At 37.0% G+C, this 18943-nt stretch overlaps 1 protein-coding gene across 1 annotated transcript; it reads right to left on the minus strand.

Moving 5' to 3' along the window:
- Positions 1–3461: 3461 nt before the first annotated feature.
- LOC121467201 lies at positions 3462–3941 on the minus strand. The gene is made up of 2 exons (XM_041708535.1): positions 3655–3941; positions 3462–3585 (listed from the first exon to the last, which is right to left on the minus strand). Exons 1-2 carry the CDS (start codon positions 3939–3941, stop codon positions 3462–3464), a joined length of 411 nt encoding a protein of 136 aa, XP_041564469.1.
- Positions 3942–18943: the final 15002 nt, after the last annotated feature.

The raw sequence follows: 18943 nt of genomic DNA on the forward strand, positions 1-18943 counted from the left end.
AATGTCGGAGTTGGTCGCGCCGTATCTTGCTCCTGGGTTAAAAATTCTACGGGCTGGACCTTGGGGCGAGGCCAAGCCAGACGAACGGTTTCGCGAGTATGGGAACGCCGGGTAGTCCCGCTGATCACTTCCGCGATTGAGACACGTAAGTCACGACCTTCGGGCGAGGCCAAGCCAGGATACTATTTCGCGAGAGTAGGACCGGGGGGTTGCGTCGCGTGTAAGTCGTTTTCGACGTATCGTACGCCAAAAATCCACCGGGCTGGACCTTCGGGCGAGGCCAAGCGGGTAGGATTTGTCAGACGCGGGGGGGATTGGAGGAAAAAGAATGGCGGTATGATTGACCAGTCGGGAATGATGTCCGCGCGCAGGTCAAATGCACTACGAAGAGAAAAGCTATTGTACTAGACCGGACGGGCCGGGTGTCCGCGTACCGGCCGCCTACACTACGTGGGGAAAAGCTAGGGTACTAGACCAGACGGGCCGGGTGTCCGCGTGCCGGTCGCATGCGCTACGAGGAGGAAAACTAGGATACTAGACCAGACGGGCCAGGTGTCCACGTGCCGGTCGCATGCGCTACGAGGAGGAGAGCTAGAGTACTAGACCAGACGGGACTGATGTCCGCGTACGGGCCACATGCACTACGAGGAGGGGAATCTAAGATACTAGACCGAACGGGACCGGTGTCCACGTCGGGTCTCAAATGCTACGATGTGGGGAACCAAGATACTAGACCAGACGGGCCGGGTGTCCGCGTACAGGTCTCAAATACCACGGGGAGGGAGGTTAGGATACTAGACCAGACGGGACGGATGTCCGCGTACAGGCCACATGCACTACGAGGAAGGAAGCTAGGATACTACGAACAAAAAGAATCACGACCGGGGAATTCAATCATTTACTTCTCTTTATTATTTTTCTAGGTTATTTTATTTACCTACTATCTTCCTACGAGTCCGCTACACCGTCTTTACTTAACGGAGAGGAATTTTGTGTACACTAACCTCAAAACACTAATCAGCCCACTTGTTCACTGACCGCGTGCCGTCGCGCGGTCGAGGCGTCACTCGGATTATCCGGCAAAATCGCTGCGGGAGACACGTCCGCTCCGTTTTACTGTTCCGGCACGAGAGAGCGCCCGCTCGATCGGTGTGTGACCACCTTCCCTACGCTCCCTTTTTCTCGTTTTCGGGATTTCTAGTATCTTCCTTAATTTCTAGTATTTTCCATTACTCACTAAATATCGGCTGGCGTTGCCACTCGGGTTCGGAACTTAGCTTAACTACGGCTTAATATTCAGTTTCAACTTAATATTTATTATTCATTATGCGTCACGTACACCTATAACTTACATCCTACTAACTTAATATTTAATATTCATGATCAGTCGCTTACACCTATAACCTTACATACTACCACTAAAAATTGTATCGTACACCTAGGTGTGTACGTGACACCCCCCTTTCTTCCCTTGGCGCGATAAAGAGGCGCCCGTCGCTCTTGATGGTGACGATGAAGCGGAGTCCGTCGCCTCCTATGGCTATGCGAACTCGGCGTCCGCGGCCGGCCCGGGCCGCTACCTTCCTCTCGATATCCTGGACAATACGCCTAGGTAGGTAACGCAAACCACCAATCCAGCCCTCCGGCAATGGGCAGAGGTCATCCTCCCCTCCTGTGGATTCCGCCAACTCCAGTGCGGAAGTCGGTACGGCTTGTACTTCGTCCGTCATCGCAACACTTGGTGGGGTATTCCTGGCGGCGGATTCGGTCGAATCGATCTCCGAAATATCCATTAGGACCTGGTCCACCAAGCGATCTTCCCATTCGGTAAGTTGGTCGATCGGATGGGCATAGTTGGGGAAGTGCTGGGGATCTACGGCCCCGTCCCACCGCTGTCCAGCGTCGCCTCGATGGGGATAATCTGGGCGAGATCTGGCCGAGGTGTTCACGTCCTGCAGATCCTGCTGCGGCGATGTCTGGAAGCAACGGCGGAATAATGGCCTTTCCCCTTCGTCGTCCTCACTGTCGGAAATCAGTTCGAATCCCGCCAGGTATACGGGATCCGGGGAGTCTGACGTTATGACCCTGGGTTCGCACCTGGGTTCGGGGAGTCCTGCTTCCTGTACGGGTTCTACATCCCGCACCCGAACTTGGTTAGACGGAGAGGTCTGAGTACTCCGGCTAGACATTTTCGTTTTCTTGACCCGCTCCACGACTGGGGATGTCTGAACATGTCTCGACATGTCTCGACATCATCGTTGGGATCTGCCACTCTGCGGTTTTCCAACGCCGGGACAGAGGCGGGGATGGCGGTTCGTCGACGTAGGGTCCCTCTGCAGGTAACCCCGGGACTTTGACCACCACCGAGCGGAAGTCGATGCGCATAAACGAGACGTGTCCAGCGTACCGGCAGACCTGGTCTTCGGACGTGTGATGGTACGAATGTTTAAATATATTGATCAACAAAAATTAATCGAGTCAGTTCAAAAGCAATTTTTATTATTTGCTCATCGACAGCTGAATTGGGACCCGGTGACGCGTTTGCCACCTTACTCTTCAAGGTTAATGTTAATTGATATAAAGTCTTAAAACATCGTGAATTCTGGCCTCCTCCTTAGCTATATTAACATCGCTGTTCCCTCAAGATTTACTCGTACTTTTCACTCTATTCACTTGCCAATTTATAAATCCAACTTTGCCCTTCATGAGCCTTATCGGGTGCTTTGTTCAAACTATAATGCAGTATATCCTGCAATCTCTTTGGAAAATTCTATTGATCGGATATCATCAAACATTTATGCTTTTCTTGAATCATATAAAATTTAGTTAGATTAAGTTATATTTATTTTTAGAATATATGTGTAAGTTAGCAGTTCATTGTTAACAATATATCAATAAATATAAATATAATATTTGCATAAAGCAAATCGCAAAATCTGCGATAGATAATTCTTAAGTCAAATTAAAGGCAGCATATTGGAAATAATTTGGATTACTATTATTACTATTTGGTATATAATTTTACTAGATTTTACTTTTCTTTATGTTAACGAATTGTAATAAAATTTTACAGTTGTTAAACGAATAAAATTCACTGACTGGGCTCTTACCTAAGGCAGCTCTCACAGTTCGACACATACTTCATGATGTCGCGGTGCATGCCCGGCCAATGGTACCTCGCTGCCACCCTCGCGATTGTCTTCCGGCTGCCCATGTGTCCGGCCCTCGGTATATCGTGATTCTCAGCAATGACTCGTTGCCTTGATCTAGCTTCCATGCGATCACATCCTCGTTGCCCGCTCTGTGAGAAATGTGCCGGTACAGCCGGTCGGCCTCCACTAAGTAGTCCGGGGATTTTTTGGGAGTTCTGGGCTATCTTGACACTCATGTCCCTTATCCAGCTACATTCGGCTTGTTCCGTCGGTTGACCTGGTGGCTTCGTCTTCATCCTTCGACAGGTTTCAGGCAAGGGCTGCCGTGACAGTGCGTCCGCCACAATATTCAGCTGGCCTTTTCGTACGCGATTTCGAAGTCGTATTGCTGGAGCTCCAGTGCCTATCGTGCGATTCTTTCAGTTGGGCTCTCTCACTTTGAAGAGGTATCCCTCCAGGTAAGGCTTTAATTTCCTTATGGCCCACACAATTCCTAAAATTCCTTTTCAGTGGCCGAGAAATATTTGCCGGTGATTTTAGCAACGCTGATACCTTCTCCGGATCCGTCCCTATGCCCTGGTCTGTAATGCGATGCCCTAAGTATTGAAGTTCCTTCAGGCGCCGGTGTCCCCGTGCCCTGATATTTGCGTCACCTATGAGCACTGTGGCGGACAGTTGCATTTCTTCCGCTTTCGAGTTGCCCATTATCTTTGAGAGGCAGCTCCTTACGATCCGTCCGTGTCCGTATGTCTGCCTCCTCTGCCTGACCTGGTCCGCTAGCTTCTCCATGATTGCCTTTGAGCAAAGATAACGCAAGGGTTGTGTTGGGATTCGGCTCCTTAAATTAAGGCTCGCGGCTCTTCCGCTACTGCTACTGCTGCTCCTCGTCGTTGTCCTCTGCGGCGTCGCTCCCCGTCGCTTTGCTCTGCGGCTTCGCTCCTCGTCGTCGACTGCTTACTGGAGTCTGCGAACAACAGGCAGCTGGCTGAAAGCACGACAGCCATGCTTACGGTGTTTTTAAAAGGAAAGGCAAATGACGTAGCAGTGGAGCAGACGTTTCCAGTTGAAACACAAGAGGATTTGGTGGCGGTAGAGTCCAAAATAAGCTCTGCCTCTAAAAAGCATTATGTAAGTAAAATATTTATGATCATGATGAACGTACAAATAATTCTGCGTTTTTGTCAAGATTGAGACAAAATCTATCAAAGGTATTTTGGCAGATGCATTTCTTTGTGCCTGTAACATCGATGGGCTTAATGGTAAAAAGGCCCTTAAAATCTTTCCTTCTTTTTTTCGGTCTTGATCGGAATGTAAAATTGTGTAAAATATTGCAGATGTTGTATTTTGTTTTAATATACATATATATGTGTTTTGTTTACAGAAATCATAAGTGCGTTGGAAGGCCAGCAGCCAGCAGAGAAGTGTCCCGCCCACGCCCTAGCCTGCCTTAAAAATAACGAAAGCGAAAAAAAGTCAAACAAATAAATAATAAATACAATAAATAAATATTTAAATTCAATAAAAATCTTTTATATATAATTTTTACTAGGAACTCTGGGAGGATTCCTGAGGAAATTCCAGTAGATTCCTGGATAATTCTCGAGAAAGGTCAACAGCATCCAAAAAATTCAAAGTCCATATAAGTATGTTCTATTCACATATTTTTATATTTCAGTTTAACTATCATAAGCAAATTTTGCATTTACTCATAAAACATTTTTAAATATTTCGCTGCAAAGTCGAACAATTGCGAAACTTCTCTTTTGAACATTTATATTGCAGGTATTTTTTTATTCATTTTCTTAAAGAGAAAATTGGCGCTTTTTAATTATTCAAAGAATATAAAAAAATGTAAAAGAAACAATTCGTTTCATAGTCACGTATTATCAGCTCATCCGTTTCTATCGCTGTCGTGTGCAACAGTGCCAAATAGCATATGTGGTCAGTGCATCCTAGGTTTTAGACCAATGAACGTACAATTTGGGGTCCAGACAAATATTTTGTCAACAAACCAATTTAAAACAAGAAAGAAAGCAAACTTCGGCAAGCCGAAGTTCATATACCCTTGCAGCTATTGCATGAAGTAAATACTTTTGAAAACATTTAAATTATGATTTACTTGAGTATATGCTGAAAAACATTGAAACTATGATGATTTGCAGCTTAATTATTAGATAGTTATTTTATATATTTTTATTATTTCTATGGGAGCTATATGATATAGACGTCCGATTTTGATAAAATGTAAACCATAATTCTGAAATAATTAAGCATTGCTATATGTCGAAGAACTAAACAAACAAGAAAGAAAGCAAACTTCGGCAAGCCGAAGTTCATATACTCTTGCAGCTATTGCATGAAGTAAATACTTTTGAAAACATTTAAATTATGATTTACTTGAGTATATGCTGAAAAACATTGAAACTATGATGATTTGCAGCTTAATTATTAGAAAGTTATTTTATATATTTTTATTATTTCTATGGGAGCTATATGATATTGACGTCCGATTTTGATAAAATGTAAACCATAATTCTGAAATAATTAAGCATTGCTATATGTCGAAGAACTAAACAAACAAGAAAGAAAGCAAACTTCGGCAAGCCGAAGTTCATATACCCTTGCAGCTATTGCAAGAATTAAATATTTTTGAAAACATTAAAATTATGATTTACTTGCGTATGTGTTTAAAAACTTGAAGCTATGATGATTTGCAGCTCAATTATTAGATAGTTATTTTATATATTTTTTATTGTTCCTATAGGAGCTATATCATATAGTCGTCCGATTTTGATGAAATTTAAACCGTAATTCTGAAAAATGTATCCATTACTATATGTCGAAGAACTAAGAGAAAAATTTAAAAACAGCAAAGTAATATTTTTTTTGTATTTGTTTTCCGATTGTTCCTATGGGAGCTATATGATATAGTCGTCCGATTTTGATGAAATTTAAATCGAAATTCTGAAATATTCAACCATTACTATATGTCGAAGAACTAAAAAAAAATTAAAAAACAGCAAAGTTATAATTTTTTATTTATTTTTTCGATTGTTCCTATGGGAGCTATGTGCTATAGTCGTCTGATCCGGCTCGTTCCGACTTATATACTACCTGCAATAGAAAGACAACTTTTGGGAAAGTTTCATGCAGATAGCTTTAAAACTGAGAGACTAGTTTGCGTAGAAACGGACGGACAGACGGACGGACAGACGGACGGATAGACGGACAGACGGACATGGCTAGATCGACTCTACTAGTGATGCTGATCAAGAATATATATACTTTATAGGGTCGGAAACGTCTCCTTCACTGCGTTGCAAACTTCTGACTGAAATTATAATACCCTCTGCAAGGGTATAAAAATTTGGTTTAGTAAAAGCTGTGCATTGATTTTTAAACTTTTTAAAAGTTTGTCGCGTGCTACAAAAAAGTAGAAGATTAAGGAATCGTTTTATTTTTATTTTATTACTTTATTTTTAATATATTTTTTTAATGTAGGTGAAAAGGACAATGAACGCAAAACAACATAAATGGAGTTGCAATTAAGTTTATGACATCTACACAAATTTAAAGTTTGACATTAAAAGTTAAGTTAAAAGGAAAATTGTACTTTAATGAAAATAATTAAAATAAATTTTATACACGTCTACTACAAAAGTACAAAAACAACATAAAAAGAAGGGTGTCGCATAACAGTGATTAAAATTCAATTAAAAAAATTATTTCATATTTTAAGGTCAAACGAAATATTTTATTAAGAACGATCAATTTATAACATCTTAAAATCAATTTTATTAAAATCTGCGATCACGTTTTGCTAAAATCAGTGCTTGAACTGATTTCCCAAAAAGTCGTAGCGTGCGAATGTCTTTGATTTTTGTTGATATCCTGGAAACCAACTTAGAAATGATTTAAAGTTTCAGAACTTCTTCTTACTTTTATTAAAATCGGAAAAAGCGATTTCATATAGCTGCCATAGGAACGATCGAATATTTCAGCTAAAAATCGTCATACGTTTAAATTTTTTAATCATACACTCATATAAATCAAAATTTATATGTTTAAAAAATATTTAATCTTGGCAATAGCGGCAAGGGTATATAAACTTCGGATTGCCGACGTTTGCTTCTTTTCTTGTTAGATTATTTATTAACGATCTCCCTCTAGTTTTGACAAAGTCGCGTGTCCTTTTGTGCGCAGATGACGTTAAGTTATGCCTATTGATCTAAACGCCTATCAAACATGGTGTTGGAAAAATCTATTGGACTTAATAGCGCTTAATGCAAAATAATGAAATTCTATCGGACCAACCAACAGGTATGCAACGTATACTGTGGGTGGTTGTGAGTTGACTACAATTAGACAAATTGATGACCTTGGCGTCCTTCTTGGCCCAAAACATACATTTTTTGACCATATTTATCCATTGTGAATAAAGCCAGGAAAGTGCTTGGACCTATAAAAATGTGGTTAAAGGAAATGTTCCGTATGTCACAAAGATCATATTTATTTCATTAGTTTGTCCAATCCTGGAGTACTGCTCAACAGTTTGGAGTACCCATATAGACTGTGCAAAAAAACTTTTCGATATTTGCTCTACGGGGCATTAAGGGGTAACACCTATGTAGAAATTTGAAAAAATCCATTTTTTTTTAGCTAAAATAGTAATAAAACATGTCTAGAATAACGTCCCAAAGTGATTTTTGAAAATAATTTTTTTTTCCCGAGTTACGAGTATGGACATGAGACGCCCCACTGTACGATTAATGTAGTTTTCAAACTTTAAACGCGTTTTTCTCGAAACCGCATTTGTTGATACGGCCCGCACGATTTTTCCGTCAATTTTTATCCGATCAAATTGAAATTTGGGTACACGCTTTACAACATTATTTTCTAGAGAACTACGTACGATTTTGTTGGAAATTTGATAACTCAAATTTTTACAGCCACTTTTGTGCAATTTTTTTTGAGAAAATTTTTTTTTTTGCAAAATTGTACGCCAATTTTTTAAAACTCAATATTTTTTAAAATCCATACATACTTCCCTTTCTTTTAGTTCAAATATTAAGAATATTTTCGATTCTTATGTTTCAGATCACTTGCGGCGACAAAAAGTTGCGGGCCGTACAAGCCTCTTTCAAAAACCGTCTGATGCTCGTTGCCCTGTACAGCCGCCATTTTGTATTTTAGGAAATTGTAAAAATTAATTTATACACTCAAAACCATGTATAATAAAGCCATGAAATTATTTTTTCAACAAGATGTACATTTTTCTTGCATAAAAATTCCAAAATTCACATGTTTTTTCGCAATGCGATACTTTGCTTTAGAATTACTTTCGGGTACCCTCTGGAAATGAAATAATTCTTTTAAAGATAAGTTTTTTGATCAATTGACTACCAAAGTCACCCACCGCGCGGTTTTGATTTAGTTTTCGAGAATCGCAGTATTAAGTATGAACTTAATTTGAAGGATAGGCAGTTTTGAATGTTTTATGCAGCCCACTGAAGCCCAATAGTATGCTGATTCTTCATACAATCATAAAATACATACGCAAAACATATAATAATGCATACACTGAAGATCCGTTTGATATCATAAAGCATTTTAAATATTAAATAAATAAATGATTGATTAAAACTTTTGATGATGCAGAGGTAAAGTTGAAACACAAAAAATAGAAACTTTTGTTGGGATGATTATTTTACTAATATTGGCATTTAGGGCACCAAATGATGACATTTCTAAAAGTTGATAAATCTTAAACCACTAAATATTTTTTTAAAGGTTTACATGTTTTTTGATTTTTTGTATCTTATACTTAAATGTGTGTTGAAATAAATTGAAACCCTGTTTTCTTTTTTTTGTCTAAAAATAAAATTAGCAAATATTAGAAATATTTTCCGACTTTGGATTGGCTGAACTACATCTTTTTAAAATCCTTAAAATTTTATTATAAGTTGTTTGATTTTAAGAAGATAATCTGCTTTGTTTTAGCTTCCAGCTGTACAGGAAAAAAACTCCATATTTTTGGCAAAAAATTAGATTTCTGACCCAGTATGCGGCGGTCCAGCAGTATTTAGATTGTCTGCTAGAGCGCTCCATTGGGCATCCACGAATTGGCTGAACTTTTTAAAATCTTTAAAATTTTAATAAAAGTTGGTTGATTTTAAGAAGATAATTTGCTTTGTTTCAACTTCTTAGCTGTACAGGGAAAACATTTCAGATTTTTGGCCAAAAATTAGATTTGTGGCCCAGTGTGCGGCGGTCCAGTAGTATTTAGATTGTCTGCTAGAGCGCTCCAATTGGCATCCACGGGCAATGTCAACACTTTTTTCCATAAACTTCATAAATAAATTAGTTTTGTTGTTGATCCGGTGGGTGATGAGTCGCCGTCGGTATCAGGAAGTTCCTTTTCTTCCTCTCAGGCGAACGGTATGTCCGCTGTTGATTGCTGGCCGGCTGGCCGAAGGTGTCCCAATGCTGAATTAGGATGATTACGTTGGAGGGGTGACTGCCTCTCCTACCTGCTGATCTATGGACTCAGACAGTGAATAATTAATACGCAGTTAACGACTGTTGGTCGGAGTTGGGTTTACGAGCGATGGCAACAACTTTGGTTTTGCTGGCCACAGTTAACTACTCCCCCTTTTAAGTTAAGGCCGCCCTCGGTCGATCCTAAATCTGCAATCACTTCTTTTATTTGGATGGCGGATCTTTTTGCCCTACTAAGTCGCTGGTAAGTAAGACCAATGCAGATGAGCGCACAGCATATTGTTCCTACAATAATTGCTGCGAGATGCATTTGGTTGTCGTCAATCTCGTCTCGGAACTCCTTGATAAACTCCAAGTTTCGTTCACTCAAGCGGTGAAGGTACGGGAGGCTGAGAACATCTTGGTTGGCAGTGATGTTCAACAGGGGGGAGCTGGCTGCCCCTGGAGTTCTCTTCTGGGCGTTAGCGTGATTGATGAAGAGGGTTTCATTTATCATGGCCTGTTTATCGAAGGTGATGAGGTGAGTGCCATGTATCCAGACTTCTGTCCCATTGTCCACTCGAACATTGGCAGACCTGTCGTTGATGATTACGATCCCTTCGTCCACGTATGTGATTGGGTGCAGGTCGCTCTGTTGTGTTCGGCAATGCGCCATCCCACCAGCATGCAGTTCTTTGGCGCATGAACTCTCTGCCAAACGGCAGAATGTGGGTTTTTAATGGCGTGAATTTCTCCGCCGCATTCCGCTATAATGTTGTCTGTTATCTGCAGCATTGTCTCACTATGAGCGACTGGAAAAATAGTTATCTTTTTGCTTGCTAATTTTATTTTAGGAAATTTTATGATAAAATGTAAAACGTTAACGGACTGCAGAATCTTCACGGATGAAACGGACAAAAGATCCCCTATGGGAGTGTTGGTGGGTTCCTCAAGCCAAACTGATTTTAAGTCTTCGTGGTCTAAAATGTTCGGACTAACAATATTAATTTTGGCAAGGGTTATTGCAAGCATTAAATTCTGTAATTCCATCATCAACATTCTGTTTCTAGCAAGTAGTGTCTCATATAGGTGTCCAGTGTCTACTTGTGAATTTTTGGCGGATCTCAGAATTTGATTAACGGTCGATGTTAGCTGTTTAATTTGATTTTGAATTTTAGTGTTTATTTGAAGTTGCCTATTGCTTGACTCAACTAACTTCATTTCGGTGAATTTGATGTTCTCTAAATCACCGGCGTCTGGTGTCCCTGCTACGACCTTTAGCGCTGACCCTAAGAAATCTAGACTCCTAGCTGCTCTATGATCCACTTCATGTTCCTCACGATTTTTATTAATTTTATCTATTTTATGTTCTTTTTGTTTTTGCATATTTTTACTCGGTTCCATACCATAAAGAAAGATTTGAGCAGGGGTTTTACCAGTGGCATCATGGGTTATTTCGTGATATTAGACATACGTTGCTTTTTCTGTATTCATTAATTTGTCTTCAGCATCTGAGAGTGTATTTATGATTCTAAGTTTTTCGTTAATTGTTTTATGGACCCTTTCTATGTCAGCTATACCGTTTTTACTACTAGTGATTTCAATATTGATATTTTCTTTCTGTAGCCAGTTTTGTAAAGATTTGGATACTAGGCCGGGATCTTGATCCATTTTTTATAGTTTTCGGCTTACCTATCATACTAAAAATTTTAAGTAATGCGTTTTTACTTTCAATCCAGTCTGTGGTTTTTGTTTCTATAATAGAAATGAATTTTGAATGAATGTCAATACATGTCAAAAATTTACGTTGGTCAATAAAATTATAGTCAATAACATATTTATCACGAATATTTTGGGTTTCAGGAGTCTTTTCGAAAGGGAGTGCAACTTTTCTATGCTCTGCTTTGCATAAATTACAAGCCTCGCATTTATTTATAACGTGTTGAATAAGTTTTTGTGCGTCTGGTAAATAATATTTAGTTTTAAAGTCGTTAAACGTCTTTTTAATGTCTTGATGTATCGTCTTTTCATGTATTTCTAATATTTTTTCGTGGAAGTCTGCATATGTGGGCAAGTTGGGAAGTATTACTGAAGTTTTCATTAATTTTGTACCAGTGTTTGGTTTTATTAAGTCCATATAAGCTCGTTGAAAGATAGCAAAGTCTTCGTCATTATTAATGAACATAACAAAATTGTGTCCACATATGAATTTTATAATTATATCTTTTGCTAAACGGTCAGTTATGTCACTGTAAATTATTTTGTTAATAGTTTTGTTATTGTAGTGAGTTTTTTTGCGAAGTCTTTTATAAATTTGCGATAAAATCCGCAAAGGCCTAAAAACGATTTAATTTGTTTCGGATAGTTTGGAATTTTAAAATCTTGAATAGCTTGAATCTTATTTGGATTTGCTTTGATTCCTTCAGTTGTAATTATATGTCCTAAAAATTCAGTTTCTCTTTTCATAAACTCACATTTATCTACTTGCAGTTTAAGAGTTGATCTGCGAAGACGTTCGAATACTTTTCTTAGAGATTGGATATGCTCTTGTAAAGAGGTTGAAAATATGACAATATCGTCCAAATACACAAGACAATGGGTACCTATTATGTCGTATGAAATATTATTCATGCAACGCTGAAATGTCGCGGGGGCATTTTTTAGACCAAATGGCATTCTAGTTACTCATAGTGACCTTTCTTGGTGGAAAAAGCAGTTTTTTGTATAGATCCTGGGTCCATTTCAATTTGATCGAATCCTTTAGCCAGGTCTAATGTTGTAAAGTATTGACATTTACCTAATTTATCTAATATTTCATCCATGTTTGGAATGGGAAATTTATCATTTATAGTTATTTCATTGAGTCCTCTGTAATCAATGGCCATACGAAACTTGGGAATGCCCGATGCATCCTTTTTCTTTGGTACCATTACAATAGGAGATTTTGATTTTCTGACACTACCTTGATTTATCATTTCCTCAATTTCTTTTTCTACTTCTGTGTCATAAATGTAGGGATAACTATATGGTCTGCTATAAATTGGTTCTTCATGTTTGGTTTTTATTACGTGTTTGATTTCGTTCGTGAAAGTTAAATTGTCACCTTCGCGATACTGAATATCAACATGCTTGGACATTAAATAATGAAGTTCAGTTTTTTCTTCACTATTTAAGTGATCGTCTCTTAAATAATTATTTGTTAAGTCAGTTTGCATGGCATAAATATATTTGTCATCATTTATTATACTTGAAAAGGGGTATTGGGAATTCGTAATTATTTAGAATAATAGTGTTTCTCATAAAATCAATTTTGGCTGAGGTTTCTTTTAGAATTTTTCTTCCTATAAGAATATCATAATGATTTGAAAAGTTTTTTAAGAAAAATGTTTGCTTAGATGAAAATAATTTTGGAATACTAAATTCGATATATTTCTCTAAAGTTGCTGATTCTCCTATCGATTGGACTTTTGTCAAAATATTTTTAGCTGGATATTTTAAAAAGTTTTCGTTTATTAAATGTATGCTTGAGTATCAATAAGACAGAGGCATAGTTTGTTTTCAATTTTAATTTTTATTGCGGTGGTGTTTCTTCCGAGGCTGTTGTCTGAAAATTTTCAATTGTGTCCATTGGCTCAGTTCTACGTGGTTGACCTGAATCTGAGGTTCGGGCACGTTTTTGGGGAATATTAGTACTCTGAGTAGTCTGGGTATTTTATACTTAATTGTTTTGAAAGGATCTAGAATAATATTGATTACAAGAAAAATTATTTTTATAACTGCTATTATTACCCCATTTCCTATTAGAGTCGAACTTGTTCTGTCTCTGTTGATTGTTGTTATATCGATTTTGGTAGTTATTATTTTGGATTCTTTTTCCTTGACTATTATCTGACTGATTATTTGGGTTTAAGTTTCTTGATGATCTAAAAATGGATATTCGTCGTCATCATTAGAGTTTTGAGATGTATACGAGCGGGTATTTAAAGGTTTATCTACAAACAATCCCACAGCTTGGGCAGCTTGCTTTAATTTAAGAGGAGTTGATATATAAAATTTGCTCAACGTAATATATGTTTGTACTGGCAATTTTTCGCGAATCATTTCAGCAATGTATCATTCAAAGTTCTTGAAACAAAAACCGTGTTTAATGGATTGTTATCTAAGCTGAGTTTACAACATATTTTACTTGTTTGTTCTTCTTCAACAAATCTACGTAAATTATTTTTATATTTAGTCTCACTTAATTCCATAATCATTCGATGTGGAGGTGTTGCGCTGTTGTATTCGCTGATAAGTAAAGTCCTTAATTCCTTCCATTCCTGTGGTACATTTCTCATCAACAATGTTCGGGCTCGTCCTTTTTGAAGGTTTTGGATGGCTGCTTGTATAATTTGATGTTGGGCTTCTGATGTTGTTTGATAATGGTAAGCTAATTCGTCAACTTCCTTTATGAAGAGAGCCAAGTAGAGTGGGTCTCCATTAAATTTGTTTATCTGCTTAAGTTGCAGAAGAAAATGATTCATGGCCACGTCTGTAAGATTTTGAGTTGCTTTTGCGGCTGTAGCTGCGGCTGATGTTTATGGTAGTTCCATTTTTACATTTAAATTTTTATTTTTTTTAATTTAAATATTTGTTTACACGAAATATATCAGCTATCAGGTTATTATCGCTGAATTAGACACTAGAAATCATCATTCGGGATTTGACTAATGTTGTTGTTTTATTTTCACAATAATTATACCCTTGCAGAGGGTATTATAATTTCAGTCAGAAGTTTGCAACGCAGTGAAGGAGACATCTCCGACCCTATAAAGTATATATATTCTTGATCAGCATCACTAGCAGAGTCGATCTAGCCATGTCCGTCTGTCCGTCCGTCTGTCCGTCCGTCTGTCCGTCCGTTTCTACGCAAACTAGTCTCTCAGTTTTAAAGCTATCTGCATGAAACTTTCCCAAAAGTTGTCTTTCTATTGCAGGTAGTATATAAGTCGGAACGAGCCGGATCGGACGACTATAGCATATAGCTCCAATAGGAACAATCGGAAAAATAAATGAAAAAAATTATATCTTTGCTGTTTTTATACCCTTGCAGAGGGTATTATGATTTCAGTCAGAAGTTTGCAACGCAGTGAAGGAGACATCTCCGACCCTATAAAGTATATATATTCTTGATCAGCATCACTAGCAGAATCGATTTAGCCATGTCCGTCTGTCCGTCCGTCTGTCCGTCCGTTTCTACGCAAACTAGTCTCTCAGTTTTAAAGCTATCTGCATGAAACTTTCCCAAAAGTTGTCTTTCTATTGCAGGTAGTATATAAGTGGGAACGAGCCGGATCGGACGACTATAGCATATAGCTCCAATAGGAACAATCGGAAAAATAAATGAAAAAAATTATATCTTTGCTGTTTTTTAATTTTTTGTTTAGTTCTTCGGCATATAGTAATGGTTAAATATTTCCGATTTACGATTTAAATTTCATCAAAATCGGACGACTATAGCATATAGCTCCCATAGGAACAATCGGAAAAATAAATGAAAAAAAATGATAACTTTGCTGTTTTTTAATTTTTTGTTTAGGTCTTCGACATTTATTAATGGTTAAATATTTCCGATTTACGTTTTAAATTTCATCAAAATCGGAAAAATAAATGAAAAAAAATTATAACTTTTCTGTTTTTTTAATTTTTTGTTTAGTTCTTCGACATATGGCAATGTTTAATTATTTCAGAATTATGGTTTAAATTTTATCAAAATCGGACGTCTATATCATATAGCTCCCATAGAACTAATAAAAATATATAAAATAACTATCTAATAATTGAGCTGCAAATCATCATAGCTTCATTGTTTTTCAGCATATACTCAAGTAAATCATAATTTAAATGTTTTCAAAAGTATTTAATTCATGCAATAGCTGCAAGGGTATATGAACTTCGGCTTGCCGAAGTTTGCTTTCTTTCTTGTTTTAATTAAGTTCGTTTTGCGGATACAAATAAATTTATTTTCACGGGTGATTTTTTAAAGTCTTTTTTAGGTAGTCACTCGCGAGGATATTACTTGTGTCCTACCGGCTGCGCCAATTAGATTTTTAACTTTGCGATATATTAAAAAAAAAAATATTTTTTTTAATATACAGTGGAGTTTTATTGGTAAAGTCTTTAGTTAAATTCCCAAAAATTGTTAAATTTGGATTGGTCAAAGCTTTTATGCTGATGAATGGGTTCTCATGCAGGACCCTTTGTTTAAAAGTTTATATATTGTGGCTTTTAAAATGTTTATGTCTAATGGGAAATGTTTATGTCTGATTAGTTTGAATAACTCCTATAGTAGGCTCTGAAATGTTATGTTTGACAAATGAAGTAATGGGTATCTCGGGATATACAGGCTGGGTTTAATGTTATGTTTGACAAATGAAGTAACGGGTATCTCGGGATATACAGGCTGGGTGTTAGGCTTGATGTTTAGAGTATTTTGTAATACGTCACTTATATATTTTTGATCAGTAACAATAGAGGAGTCGGGATAGCCATGTCTGTCTGTTTCAATACCGTTTGCAATCTGAAACTTTCACAGTCGTCCTAAAACATGCGTACGCAGAAACAAGAAAGGAAGCAAACTTCGGCAAGCCGAAGTTTATATAACCTTGCAGCTATTGTAAAAATTAAATATAATTATATATAATTAGTCAAAAAGAATTTAAAAAAAAAATCACAAATTAAAAAAGTTAAATTTGAAAAAAAAATTGTATTTTATTTTTATTGTTCCCAAGGGAGCTTTATGTTATAGTCGTTCGATTTAACTTAAACCGTAGTTCTGAAATATTTATCCATTACTGAATGTCGAAGAATAAAAAAACAAGAAAGAAAGCAAACTTCGGCAAGCCCAAGTTCATATACCCTTGCAGCTATTGCAAGAATTAAACATTTTTGAAAACACAAAAGTTATGATTTACTTGCGGTATATGTTTAAAAACATTGAAGCTATGATGATTTGCAGCTTAATTATTTGATAGTTATTTTATATATTTTTATTATTTCTATGGGAGCTATATGATCTAGTCGTCCGATTTTGATAAAATTCAAACGATAATTCTGAAATATTTGCTATTTAAATATTTAACCATTTCAAAATATCGAAGAACTAAACAAAGAATTAAAAACCAGGAAAGTAATAATTTTTTTTCAATTATTTTTCCGATTGTTCCTATGGGAGCTATATGCTATAGTCGTCCGATCCGGCTCGTTCCGCTTTATTTACTACCTGCAATAGAAAAACAACTTTTGAGAAAGTTTCGTGCAGATAGCTTTAAAACTGAGAGACTAGACGGACAGGCGGACATGGCTAGATCGACTCTACTAGTGATGCTGTTCAAGAATATATATACTTTATAGGGACGGAAACGTCTCCTTCACTACGTTGCAAACTTCTGACTGAAATTATAATATCCTCTGCAAGGGTATAAAAATTTAAAAACAGCAAAGTTATAATTTTCTTCATTTATTTTTCCGATTTCGTATTTTGGCTTGGTTTGGGTTTTATTTTCTCTTTGGTATGCCCCGATCGCACGCAGCAATAATTGAAACCACTTTAATAATAATATTTGAAACCACTTGAAACCAAAAACTGGTGCCACAATATTGCGCTCCCGTTTGGAGTACCCAATATCAAGTGCACATTGATCGTATTGAGTCGGTACAAAAAAATTTCCTCCTTTTGCCCGTTGTGGTTTGAATTGGGATCAGCAAGAGTAAGGCTGTATTCTTACTCAAGCAGATTACTATTGCTTAATTTACCTACTCTTTGTTAATCGTAGAATCATGCTTGGACCTATTTTTATGCACAATCATGTGGAAGGTGATATTGACTCCATAGAATTGGAAAGCCGCTCAACTTTTAATGTGCCTTTTGGACCGCAACTACCATATTCTTAACTTGCCAACATGTACCTTAAATTTTGGCCTGCATGAGCCTTTTCGTGTTCTTTGTAACAATTATAAAAATCTATATAATCAAATTTGCATTTCAACCACTATCCCTGCACCGTACTTAGTTTTAGTTTTAATACCCTTGCAGAGGGTATAATAAATTCAGTCTGAAGTTTGCAACGCAGTGAAGGAGACATCTCCGACCCTATAAAGTATATATATTCTTGATCAGCATCACTAGCAGAGATCGATCTAGCCATGTCCCTCTGTCCGTCCGTTTCTACGCAAACTTGTCTCTCAGTTTTAAAGCTATCTGCATGAAACTTTCCCAAAAGTTGTCTTTCTATTGCAGGTAGTATATAAGTCGGAACGAGCCGGATCGGCAAAGTTATAATTTTATACCCTTGCAGAGGGCATTATAATTTCAGTCAGAAGTTTGCAACGCAGTGAAGGAGACATCTCCGACCCTATAAAGTATATATATTCTTGATCAGCATCACTAGCAGAGTCGATCTAGCCATGTCCGTCTGTCCGTCCGTCTGTCCGTCAGTCTGTCCGTCCGTTTCTACGCAAACTAGTCTCTCAGTTTTAAAGCTATCTACATGAAACTTTCCCAAAAGTTGTCTTTCTATTGCAGGTAGTATATAAGTCGGAACGAGCCGGATCTGACGACTATAGCATATAGCCCCCATAGGAACAATCGGAAAAATAAATGAAAAAATTTATAACTTTGCTTTCTTTTTAAGTTTTTGTTTAGTTCTTCGACATTTAGTAATGGTTAAATATTTCAGAATTACGGTTTAAATTTCATCAAAATCGGACGACTATGGCATATAGCTCCCATAGGAACAATCGGAAAAATAAATGAAAAAATTATAACTTTGATGTTTTTTAATTTTTTTGTTTAGTCCTTCGACACTTTGTAATGGCGAGTTAAATATTTTCGATTAACGGTTTAAATTATATCAAAATCGGACGACTATAGCATATAGCTCCCATAGGAACAATCGGAAAATTAAATGAAAAAATTATAACTTTTCTGTTTTTTAATTTTTTAATCAGTTCTTCGACATATAGCAATGGTTAAATTTTTCAAAATTATGGTTTAGATTTTATCAAAATCGGACGTCTAGACCACATAGCTCCCATAGAAATAATAAAAATATATAAAATAACTATCAAATAATTGGAGCTGCTAATCATCATAGCTTCAATGTTTTTAAAAACATATACGCAGTAAATCATAATTTCAATGTTTTCAAAAATGCTATATTCTTGCAATAGCTGCAAGGGTATATGAACTTCGGCTTGCCGAAGTTTGCTTTCTTTCTTGTTTATTTTTCCGATTGTTCCTATGGGAGCTACATGCTATAGTCGTCCGATTTTGA

The sequence above is a fragment of the Drosophila elegans genome, unplaced genomic scaffold (assembly GCF_018152505.1).
Source record: "Drosophila elegans isolate 14027-0461.03 unplaced genomic scaffold, ASM1815250v1 contig_230, whole genome shotgun sequence".
NCBI lineage: Eukaryota > Metazoa > Arthropoda > Insecta > Diptera > Drosophilidae > Drosophila > Drosophila elegans.